We start from the raw sequence: 12,513 nt of genomic DNA, 5'->3' as shown, positions 1-12,513 counted from the left end.
TCTTTTACTGTCCTTAACTCTTTGGCTACTTTTCTCTATCTTTTCCCTCTTAGAATACAAAAGTATCTTCCTTCTGTCACATCATTATCTCCCTGTTGGTATTGCCTTTACAACCACCATTGAAAAATCATTTATCCTTTGTTCCATGAATGTCCCTTTCCCTGCTATAAACCAAAGAAAAATTTTCCCTGTATCTATATATCATTGATAGCCTTAGAAATGTTTTTAAATCAACATTTTATTTTGCCACTGTTGCTTTTCTTTTTTCTTCTCTTCATTCCCTCCCCTCCCTTCTTCCCTCCCCTCCCTTCTTCCCTCCCCTCCCCTCCCCCCTTCCTCCCCCGGTCCCCGCATCTCCCCCGTATCAGCACCCCCCCCCCCCTCCCCACCCCTCCCCTCCCCTCCCCTCTTCTCCCCTCTTCTCTTCTCTTCTCTTCTTCTCTTCTCTCCTGGTGCCCAACATGGGGCTTGAACTCATGACCATGAGATTGAGACCTGAGCTGAGATCGAGAGTCTGATGCTTAACTGAGCCCCCCAGGCACCCTGCTTTTCTTTTGTTTTTATATTTCATCACTTCATTTCCCTACATAGTCATTCACCACATCCTGTGGCTCCTTCCTTAATATTTCTCAGTTTAGAACTTCCTACTACCATGCCTATTGATGAGACCTTAATTACGTTCTGTGTGTACTATTAAATAGTTTCCTAACTAGCAGTGAGCAGTGAAGATTTAGATTGGAAGAGGGGAAACAAAAGAAGGTATTCCTTGGGGAGGAAACAGGATGAATAAAGTCAGGGAAGTGGGAATGAGAATGGTCTGTTTGAGAGACAGAAAAGAGATCTGACTGTGGTGGGAATGTGGTTTATGGAAGGCTTTAAAAGCCAGATAAGATAACAGGATCTGCTGTAGTTGGCAACAGAGAATTATAGATTTTTAAATAAGGTATTGATTTGATCCACAAATAATTTAAGTGCTTTACAGCTTTTCTCATTAAATCTTTAAAATAATCTGTCAGAGCAAATAGTTTTGTTATCTCCATTTTACAGATTAGAAAATTGAGGCTTATGGATGTTAAATGACATCTCCAAGATCACACAACTAGTATGTAAGATGGACTGGGAAAAGGGAGAGATGAGAGGCAGGGAACTTTACAATTCTACAGTTGAGAAGTGATAAGGCTCTTGACTAGGATGGTGCAATGAATACCTAAAGAAACTATGACTTACATTTCCAAGAATGAGAGATTGTGATTTGCTAATAGTTTGAGTGTAGTAAATTAAGAATTAGAAAGATTTAAGGCTAAGTGTAGTGCTTCTGCCTTGGAGAGTGGAATGATGGTGGTGCCAATGATAGAATTAGAAGATCTGGAAATGTATAGGTTTGGGGTTTTAGATGATGTTAGTTTTGAGTCATTTGCTAAAATCAGTGTACTTGCTTCAACCCTGTCTTATCAGACTTCTTGGTCTATTATTGGTAACTCAGTTCTTAAATTTTTCATTTCCTTAGGATTTGACTTTGATCAGTTGTTCTTTTCCTTTCTCTTCTTATTCTTCTTTGCCTGTTCTTTTTCTCTGCCATCTCTTGAATATTGATGTACCCTCAGTGTGGTTCTCATTTTTACAAACTGTCAGAATAATCTCTTCCATTCCTACATCTCGAACTACCTACTATAGGTTGATGATCCACAAGTATATATTTCTATCCTAGATAGATCTCTGAATGGAGACCTATCTACTTAAGTTCCTAATGGATATCATGTGTGTCTCCCGGGTACCTCAAAATTCAGCTCATCTAAAACTTAATTCTTTTTTTCTCCCTCCAAACTCCAAACCTTCCCTCTCTCCCATTGCCCTTCCTTTGATGAATGACATCATTCTCTATTCAGCCAGAAAACTGTGAGTTATTTTTGAAATATTTTCTTGTATTCCATGTTTCCTAATTAGAGGACAGGTGTGGTCCTTTCTGTCTCCCTAATGCCTTATAATTATCTCTTTTTAATCGTACCTTTTCTGCCACAATTCAGATGTTCATAATCTCTCAACTGGACTGTTGTGGAAGTCTCATAAATGATCATCCTGGTCCCCTTCTTGTCTGCTTCTAAGTTATCCCACGTATCAGAGATAGATTGAACATTGAAAGCAAATTCATGAAACCTGCCTTCCTTAAAGATACTTTGAAAGATCCGTTTCCTAAAGAATGAAATCCAGATTCCTTAACATTATGTGGAACCTTCTGTGACCTGGCTTTGCTCACTTTTCCAGCCTGTTTTTACCTTACTATGTGAGATACCCTCATACTGAGCTCTTTGCAGTTTTTCAGATGTACCATGCTATTTAGTGCTTCATTCCTTTGTTCACATTGTTTCCACTTCCTGGAATGCTCTTCTTGCACTTCCATACTTCTGGGGCACCTACTTAGTGTTACTTCCTCCTTTGCCAGGTGACCATTATTTTGTTTATGCTCCCACTAAATCTGGTACCATAGAACTTCTACTGCTATATTCATTTATATGGCTTTCTTCCTCTGCTCCCCGTGGTTCCTTTAGTTGTATTCTCTGGTACCTAATATAGCGTATCAGTACATTCCAGGCTAGAGTTTGGCAAACTCTTTCTGTAAAGGGAGAAATAGTAAATATTTTAGATATTTAGATATATTTTTGGGCTAGATGGTCTCTGTCACAACTACTCAACTCCACTTTTAGTAACCTAAAAATAGGTATAGATAGTATTTAAATGAATGAGTGTGGCTATACTCCAATAAAATTTTATTTATAAACACAGGTGGTATACTGGATTTGGCCTACTGGCCGTAGTTTACCAGCCTTTATTCTAGACTCTCAGATAATTTATTAAATAATTTGACCTCTTACATATTAAAGACAACAGGATAGCTAACTAGGCAACAAGTGAGCTAGAAGCATGGTATTGAAATAGAAGCCAGAGATTAAGGCTAGTAGTGTAAGTATTAGCTAATGTTAAAGTATCAGTGAGATCACCAAAGGATTGGTATTTAGGGTATATGTGTATGTATTTTATGCCTAAAAAATTATAGAAAAGCTAGATTTTGAACATTAATCCTCAAGGCAGGGAATAGTTGTTGTTTATCCTAATATACATACATAAATAATAACTGTTCAATAAATGTTTGTTGAATGAATGTAATTAACAATTGATCTTTTTCAATGATGTGGTTAGGAGATGGTCAGTCTATGATTTATAGAAGACTTCTGTTCCAAAAGTTTATTTGAAAAGAGGGTTTTTGAAACTTAAGGCAAATTTCTTCATAAACAGTGTTGTATATAGTATTGTTCCCATGAAATCCTAATTGATTTATAGTATATTTGAAACATAATGCCTAACAGTTATATACCAGCACTGGGGAATATGGAGAGGATAAACCTGAAACAAGACTAATTATTAAGTTTTGAGCCGTGGGTTGATATTTTTGGATTCCCTATCTTTCTATAAGGAATATAGACAGGATCTCTTTTCTTCCTTCTCTCCTCTCCTTCCCTCCGTTTCTCCTTCCCTTCCTTTCACAAACAGCTATTGGGAAAGAAAGGCTCAAATGATAGTGGTGGGTCTTTGGAGGAAGAAGAATTAAAGTAAGATTGATCTATATTTAAAGAAAACCTTGTTTTGTCTCAGACCTCTCAACTTAATTCTTAATCTTTTAAAATTGCTCTACATACTCTATATTGCTATAATCGGTAATCCAGTATTGCTTCCATGACCTATCTCTAACAGTATAAGAGTACTATATTTCATGTGCCCCGTATTTATAGATTTATAATTAGTCATAATTGTAACTCATTTAGAGATATGGAGTTAAAACTTCTGTAATTGGTTTTTAAAATAGCACTTCACATTTTTTAGAATCTGTCCTTTTTGGTTTTTGAAATCTGTAATATTTTAATTGTTGATATTTTCATATGTAGTACTAATAACCTTTGAAAACCTAGATTCTTGTATTTAACTTTTATCCCCACTGCAGGAATCAGAGATGGAAACAGAAGAAGAGGTTGACATTTTAATGAGTAGTGACATTTACTCTGCAACTTTATCAACCAAATCAATTTCTTTCACGCGTGCCCAAACAGGATGGCTCTTCCGGGAAGATAAAACAGTATGTATAAATCTTGATTTTTCAACTTTAAAAATTGTTCAAAATTGTTGCCAAGATAATGTGGTGGAAAGGCAGGAAGAAGTAGCTTACTGAATTGTCTTCCAGTGATTTATTCCCTCCTCCTGAATCCAGATAGGGAATTATAATGGTTGTTTACAGAGTTGGAAGATATACTTACAGAAGGCAGGAGAGAAAGTTTAGCTCATTTGAATTTTGTTGAGTAAGATTCTTGCTGTCAGCTGCTTTGTTATTTACAGGGAACAGTGTCTTCACATGGTTCCATTACATTTCTAATGCTTTTATTCCTTAAGACCACAAAGAGGGATACACCTTTGAATTCGTTTCCCTGGATCTTTTTTTTCTTTCTACTTTTAGACTTCTAAACTATTTACTCACTCAATATCCGTTTCTCAGTATCCCTTATATATGACTAAAATAAGCTTACATTCCTAAAAAAAAAAATTAAATAAACTTCCATTTCTATAACACTGTCATTAAATTTCCATGGATGTTCCCTCATTAGTGAATTGTAAATTCTTTCCATAATTCCCATTTCATCTGTCAGTAAGAGGTTATATAAGACTATTCAAAATATATTTTAAAATTTTTAATTAGACATATGAAGAAGCATTTTATAAGTTTTAAATAAAATTAAGAATAAGTCATCACAGAGGTGACTGGCTGGCTCGGTCAGTGGAGCATGCAACTCTTGATCTCGGGCTTGTGAGTTCGAGTCCCACATTGGGTGTAGAGATTACTTAAAAATAAAATCTTAAAAAAAAAGAAGAAATCATCACATAGGTGAGGGCCAAGATTTACTGCTTTTAACAATTAGGCTTTAAAAATTATGTTTTATTACACACAATAGAAATGAATATATTCTTACTGGAAAAACAAAAACAAGTTGTATTAGGGTTCTCTGAGGAGGAAAATCAGTAGGAGGTCTCTCTTTCTGTATCTCTGTATATCTACATGTAGATACATGTATATCTATATATAAAGATATGGACATAGAAAGAGAAGGAGGGAAGGGTGTGGGAGAGATTGAATTTATTTAAAGGAATTGGCTTATATGAATATAGGTGCTGGCCAGTCTGAAATCTTTAGAGCAGTCTACCAGGTTGGAAATTGAGGGAAGAGTTAATGTGGTCTTGAGTATAAAATCTGTAGGCTGGAATCTCAGGCAGGGTTTCTGTGTTGTAGCCTTGAGGCAGAATTGCTTTTCCTTCGGAAATTTGAGTCTTTGCCCTAAGACCTGCATTTGTTTGGATGAAGCCTACCCACATTATGGAGCGTAATCTGCTTTATTCCAAGCCTACTGATTCAACTGTTAATTACATCTAAAAAAAAATACCTCCATAGCAACATCTGGGCAGGTGTTAGACCAGACAGCTAGGCACCATAGTCTAGCCAAGTTGACACAAAATTAACCACGACACAACCTTATAAATAAACCTGAAAAATACCCCTTTATTACTACTCAACCCCCAAAGTACTTTATAGAGGATTATGCAGAGAATAAAAAAAGATCTAGAGGATATACAAATGCATAATCCTCTACAAAGTATTATGTAGCTTTAGTTGTTGATATTTATTTTTTTTAGTGTTATAGTGTGTCTATTGTTTTGCAGGTTTTTTCCCCCCACTCTTTAGTATGTTTAGAAAGTTTTTTCTTATCAGTAGTACTACTTAATTCTTTTTAGCAACCGCATAGTATTCCATAGGATGGGTATATTGTAGTTTATTTATCTAGTCTCTTATTTGTGGCCATTTTGAAGAATGACACACATTTGTGTCCAGTTTTCTACTATTACAAATGATGTTGAGTTTACCATCCATTTACACGCCCTTGCATTGTCTGTTATAGATAACAAAAAATGGAATGGCTGGATTATGAAGAATATATATTTAAAGTTTTTATTGATATGATGATTTACTTTTAATAAATGCTTTTTCATTATAAGATTTCAAAAACTGAGAATTATCTCCTGAGTATTTCTCAACCACAAATAAATTCTATTAGATGTAGGCTCATCAACTTTCTTTTCTTTCTTTTTTTTTTTTTAAAGATTTTATTTATTTATTTGAGACAGAGAGAATGAGAGACAGAGAGCATGAGAGGGAGGAGGGTCAGAGGGAGAAGCAGACTCCCTGCTGAGCAGGGAGCCCGATGCGGGACTCGATCCTGGGACTCCAGGATCGTGACCTGAGCCGAAGGCAGTCGCTTAACCAACTGAGCCACCCAGGCGCCCTCATCAACTTTATTTTCTAAGCCTGTCTGGCAGCAAATAGTATTATAGGATTCCCAGTTGTGAGCTCCCACACTGCAATCCATTTGTTGGCTTGAAGTCTTATTTGTTTGTACTCTGTTCTTCTGGACAGCATTAGAAGGATCACCTCAAGAGAAGATAAAAATTGAAGCTGCTATTCATCTAGGGCTACCGCTAAGCAGCTCAAAGCTGTTGAACAGAGTCTAGGTGATCTTCTTAAATCTTTGACAGGTAAGGAGGGAGTCAGTAATACTTATGGTTCCCATTTTGTAGGTAGAAACGGGCAGAATGCTTTACTTTTTGGTGACAGGTAACAAGGCCACCAAAAGCAAGGTGGACATGGAAACAACTCTAAATACATAGTTTTGGAATGCCAGAAAACATCAGTAAAATGGAGACCAAGTGATCTGCATGCAAGTAGAAATGGGAAGCTTGTTTTCAGTAAGTTACTGATCATGGTTTTTGTAGTAAGGTGTTTGAAACTGACAACCCATGGGTCTGAAAAAGGTGAAGGTTAATGTTGAAGGAGGTCTTAATTGAAAGGAAATAACAACTCTTTCCTTGATATCATTTATATCACTTGAGTTTCCTTATCCCGAATCCATAAAGTAAACACTTAATTGTAATTGTATTGGGGAGCAAGACTATTCTGTTGTTCTCTTTTCATTATTGAAAGCAGCAAGCAACTGTAACTTGAAGTTAGAGCTTATTAGAGAATAGAGTATTGGAGCAGGTAATTAATTCTAGTTGTGCTAGAGATTCCTATGTGAATTAGAATATTTCTTTTTATTCCACTTTCTTTTCTATCTATAAAATGGGAACAGCAATTATCCCTGACCCTTCCTTGTTACTCATGATGTTTGACTACCAGCTAAATAAAGTTTTCAGATAGCTTTGTGCTACTTGGGAGTAGATTCTAAAGGAATACTATGTGGTATTTTTATTTAGATTTAATTCATTTTTGTGTTTTAAATTTTCCTTTACAAATGTGAAATGTGTAATTTATTTTTCAATTTAGTAGAATGTGTAAGATAATTTGATAAGCTCAGTTACCAGAGGACATTTATTTTCACCTAAATGTTATATGTTTATGGAAAAACATATATTACTTTGAAACTTTATTTTTAATCTAAGATAAACTTAGTTTGTTTTATTATTTTGAAATATTTGAATATTTTATTATTTTGATTATTTAATTTCATTTTAGGAAAGAGTAGGAAACTTTTTGGCAGACTTTTATCTGGTGAATGGACTTGTTTTAGAATCAAGAAAAAGAAGAGAACATCTTAGTGAAGAAGATATTCTTCGAAATAAGGCCATTATGGAGAGTTTGAGTAAAGGTGGAAACATAATGGAACAGAATTTTGAGGTATAATATTTACTTCTAATTTATAATGTTCTAAGGAGAGAGAGGGTAGACTTCATTCCTGGCACTCATTAAGTTTATATAAGTACACTAAATACACTCATAGATTTTTATTTTATTTTATTTTTTTTACTATACATCACCTTTTATTTTTCTTTGATAGGGCCTTTGATGATTTTTTGTGAATCTATTCTTGGTCTTTGAGACTTCATTAATAGATTAAAATCATTTTATAAGTATGAAATCCAGTGTTAATTTTTAATCTGTGTCCCTTTGCATATCTTCTTTTTCCTACTTCACCAACTGAAATCTTGTGTTGCTTTGAAGGCCCAGCTAAAGATTTACCTCCATTATGAAGTCATTTCTAATCTCTACCTTCCCATAAGTTTTATTTAGGATATGTATATTGAGAGCGTGCTATATGTAAAGAATTGTGTGACAGTAGGGAAAGGGGAGGGAAAATTAGGACAGTAAATGTGTGACAGTAAGGGTCAGGTTGATCACAGAGGTATATGAGACATCATTGCCTCTGCAATCTTATTCCCTGATAAGATAATTGGATGGGGTCTTAAATTTATTTTTTATTTTGAGAATTTTCGATTTACAAAAAAGTACAAAGAAAATAGTACAAAGAATTCCTCAATACTCTTCATCAGGATTCCCCAAATGTTAACATTTAACTACAGTTGTATAGCAGTGTTTTTCAAATTGAAGGTGGCATAGGGACCCCTTAGTAGGTTATGAAATTGAGTTAGTGGGCTTTGACCACTCTTTTTAAAAGAGAAAAAAATTAGAACCTAAATAAAGATGTTAGAGTAAAACCAGAACACATGACATGTAGTGTGGGTCATTACTTTATGCAATAATAGTTTCAGGGATGTATGTGTTGTATAAATACGCATATGTGTGAGTGCTGGTTTGAAGTGTCAAATGTGAGTCACAGTAGTAAAAAGATTAAAGGTTACTATGGGGAGGCTTGAATCCCTTGAATGTTAGTTTCTCTCCTATGGTATTGTGCCAGATTATGTTTAGGGATAGATAAACTTTGCAGAACAGTATGCCAGGTTCCAGCTAATTCATGTAATGCTGTACGTGCCAGAAAAATATTTTAATGTTTCAAAAATTCCTGTGTTTAGTGAATCAGCTATAGTTTAGTTAAATAAGTACAGGATATAAAATGTCTAAGACTCCTCATTAAATGTTGAAGTTGTGATTATGCCAGTGTAGTGTGATCCTGGCCCCTCCTTCCAGATCCCCTTTGTACAGCTTTTTCTTTTGTCCATGGGATAGAGCCTCACAGGACTTCATTTTCTGGAAGTCTTCTGGTATTTACTGATCTCTTGATCAGTAGGAGATACAGGACATGATATACTCATTAGGAAATAGAAATGCAGATGAATTGAGAGAGGGAATGCTGAGCTCAGTCTTTGACAAAGCTGCTACCCTCTCCCATTATTAACCAGTCAAAAGCCCATTTTTTTGGACTTGCATTGTGATTTAAATTTTATTGGACTTGTTTTTTAAAAAATGATTTTGTTGTGGTGGGAGTTATTGCTACCTTTGTTTAAGCTTGGCAATAAACTATTTTAGGATGAATGGATAGAAACAAAACTTTATAGAATAGAGTTTTGTGGGCCATTTGCCATTTGTCTTCAGTTGTCTGATTTATCTATATTTAAGCTTAACAGTACACAACATGATTTTCTTTAGGGCAGAGATTATAACCTGATACACCTGAATTGTTAAAGGGGCCTTTAAATGACATTTTAATCAGCAGTAGTTTTGAACTTTGAACTTAAAACATAGTTTAATTCCAAATGGGTATATAATGGAACAAAATAATATGAAATAAATTACCTAATTAAGCTTTTGACTTCTCAGAAATCAAAGGAAACATTTCCTTTGAACTGTACAGTTCTTGATGAATAATTAAAATCAACTCATTGATTTCTACAAAAGATAAAAAACTTGGTGGGATTTTGATTAGAAGGATGTTGAATATATAGATCAATCAATTTTTACATAAAGGTCTGCTTGATTTTTCTGAATTCAGCTTTTTATTTTGAGATAATTATAGGTTCACATACATAGTCATAAGAAGTAATACAGAGGGATTCTATATACACCTCACCCGGTTTCCTCAAATGGTAACATCTTGCAAAACAGTAATATAGTATCATAACCAGGGTATTTGCATTTATAGTCAAGATATAAAACATGTCCATCACCACAAGATTTCTCCTATTCCCCTTGTAAAGGCACACCTTTTGCCTTTTTGTGCCTTCCCTGTCCTTTATCCCTGGCAACCATTAATCTGTTTCTCCATTTTTTAAATTTTGTCATTTCAGGAGTATTGTATATAACCTTTTGAGATTGGCTTTTTCTGCCCTCCTCCCCCCAGCTTAATTCCCTGGTAATTTTTCCCAGTTGTAAATCAATAGTTTGTTGCTTTTACTGCTGAGTAGTAGTCCATGATACGAATGTACCATAGTTTGCTTAACTATTACTTGTTGAGGGACATTTGGGTTGTTTCTAGTTTTTGGCCATTATGAATAAAGCTGCCATAAACATTCACATATCGGTTTTTGTGTGAACACAATAAGTCTTTATTTCTCTGAGATAAATGCTGTCTTTGGGAATGCATGATGCTGGCTGCTTGTGTGTGCGCTTGAGGGGTAAATGGGCATAGGGATCCTTGGGGAGTGGGCTGTAGGACCCTGTGTGCCCCACTACCCTGGTAGCTCTAGAGGACAGTTCATGCCAGTTGTCTGATTTGTCTACACTGTGTACTGTTCATACTGTAACCAGGGCCCAAGCAAGAGCACCTGGTTCTGGGGGGTCCCAAACAGACCAGGTTGAGCCAGCCACTTGCCACTGACAAGATCCAAAGGCAGATAGACAAGTGGTGAAATAAGAAAGGACTTTATTTTGGTGAGGCCAACACCAGGAAGACAGCTAACTGATGTCTCAAAGACTATCCAAAGTGCTGAAAATACTTCTGGGTTTATGTAAGGAAAATGTGGGACAAAGGTATGTGGGTATGTGCTGCTGGACAGTAAAGGTCAGGTTGATCACTGCCTTTGGGTCAGTCATGCAGGGTCTTGCTGGTGTCAGGGCAGTTCTTATTGCTTGAAGGAGTAGTTTAGGTTTCTATCAGGGGATCCTGTGCCTGTAGGTTTTTTTTGCCTGAGTTAAAAGATAACTGGAAAGAGCAACTCAATTAGAAAGTACAGACTGAGGTCAAATGGAGGTAGCTGAAGTCCTTTTTCAACACTCATCTCTAGAATGCCCAGATCCTATCTTTGTTCTGGTCCATTCAGAACTCCCTCCATAATGAAGAGTTCACATCCCTCCCTTCCGGGGGGGGAAAAAAAAATTCTGTACTCAGGTCCAAGTGCAATTAAGAGTACAGTTGCTGTGTTGTATGGTAGTTAAATGTTCAGTTTTGTGAGAAACTGCCAAAATGTTGTCCATTTTCCATTCTTGAAAGCAGCGTATGAATGTTTCTTTGCATCCTTTCCAGCATTTGATATTGTCACAATTTTTATTTTACCCATTCTTTTTTAATTTTATTATTATTTTTTATTATTTATTTTGCCCATTCTGATAGTGTCTTCCTTAGCTCATGATGCATAACAAAATGCCATAGACTGGATGGCTTAAACCATAAGAATTTATTTTTCACAGTTCTAGAGGCTGAGAAGACCAAAATCATGATGCTGGCCTATTTGCTTCTCAGATAAGGGTTTTCTTACTGACTTACAGATGGCTGACTTCTTGCTGTGTTTTTAGGTGGGGGAGAGCACTCTGGTCCCTCATCTTACAAGAATAGTAATCCCATCATGTGGGTCCCACCCTTATAACCTCATCTAAATCAATTTCTTCCCACAAAAATAGACTCAAAATGGATGAAAGACCTAAATGTGAGACAGGAATGCATCAAAATCCTAGGGGAGAGCACAGCAATCTCTGTGATCTCGGCCGCACAACTTCTTGCTAGACACGTCCAAAGGCAAGGGAAGCAAGGGCAAAAATGAACTATCAGGACTTCATAAAGATAAAAAGCTTCTGCACAGCAAAGGAAACAGTTGACAAAACCAAAAGATAACTGACAGAATGGGAGAAGATATTTGCAAATGACATATCAGATAAAGGGCTAAGTATCCAAAACCTATAAAGAACTTACCAAACTCAACACCTAAAAAACAAAGAATCCAGTCAAGAAATAGGCAGAAGACATGAACAGAAATTTCTCCAAAGAAGACATCCAAAAATGGCCAACAGACACATGAAAAAATGCTCCACGTCACTTGGCATCAGGGAAATACAAATCAAAACCACAGTGAGATACCACTTCATACCGGTCAGAATGGCTAAAATTAACAAGTCAGGAAATAACAGACGTTGGTGAGGATGCGGAGAAAGAGGAACCGTCTTACACTCTTGGTGGGAATGCAAGCTCGTGCAGCCATTCTGGAAAACAGTATGGAGGTTCCTCAAAAAGTTGAAAATAGAGCTACCTTGCGACCTAGCAATTGCACTACTAGGGATTTACCCCAAAGATACAAGTGTAGTGATCCGAAGGGGCACCTGCATCCCGATGTTCATAGCTGCAATGTCCACAATAGCCAAACTGTGGAAAGAGCCCAGATGTCCATCAAGAGATGAATCGATAAAGAAGATGTGGTATATATATATATATATATATATATATATATATATATATATATATATATATATATATATATATA

At 36.0% G+C, this 12,513-nt stretch overlaps 1 protein-coding gene across 1 annotated transcript in view; it reads left to right on the top strand.

The window, feature by feature from the left end:
• ANKRD13C (ankyrin repeat domain 13C) overlaps positions 1–12,513 on the top strand; it is a 94,427-nt gene that overhangs the window by 51,751 nt on the left and 30,163 nt on the right. Inside the window, exons 8-9 of the mRNA XM_021678111.2 lie at positions 3,995–4,126; positions 7,604–7,765. Of these exons, the coding sequence (XP_021533786.1) occupies positions 3,995–4,126; positions 7,604–7,765 (294 nt within the window). The remainder of the gene's footprint in view (positions 1–3,994; positions 4,127–7,603; positions 7,766–12,513) is intronic.

Source organism: Neomonachus schauinslandi, chromosome 4 (genome assembly GCF_002201575.2).
Source record: "Neomonachus schauinslandi chromosome 4, ASM220157v2, whole genome shotgun sequence".
Lineage (NCBI taxonomy): Eukaryota > Metazoa > Chordata > Mammalia > Carnivora > Phocidae > Neomonachus > Neomonachus schauinslandi.
The sequence above is the reverse complement of the archived record's forward strand: the minus strand, read 5'-3'. Positions and strand labels throughout refer to the sequence as shown.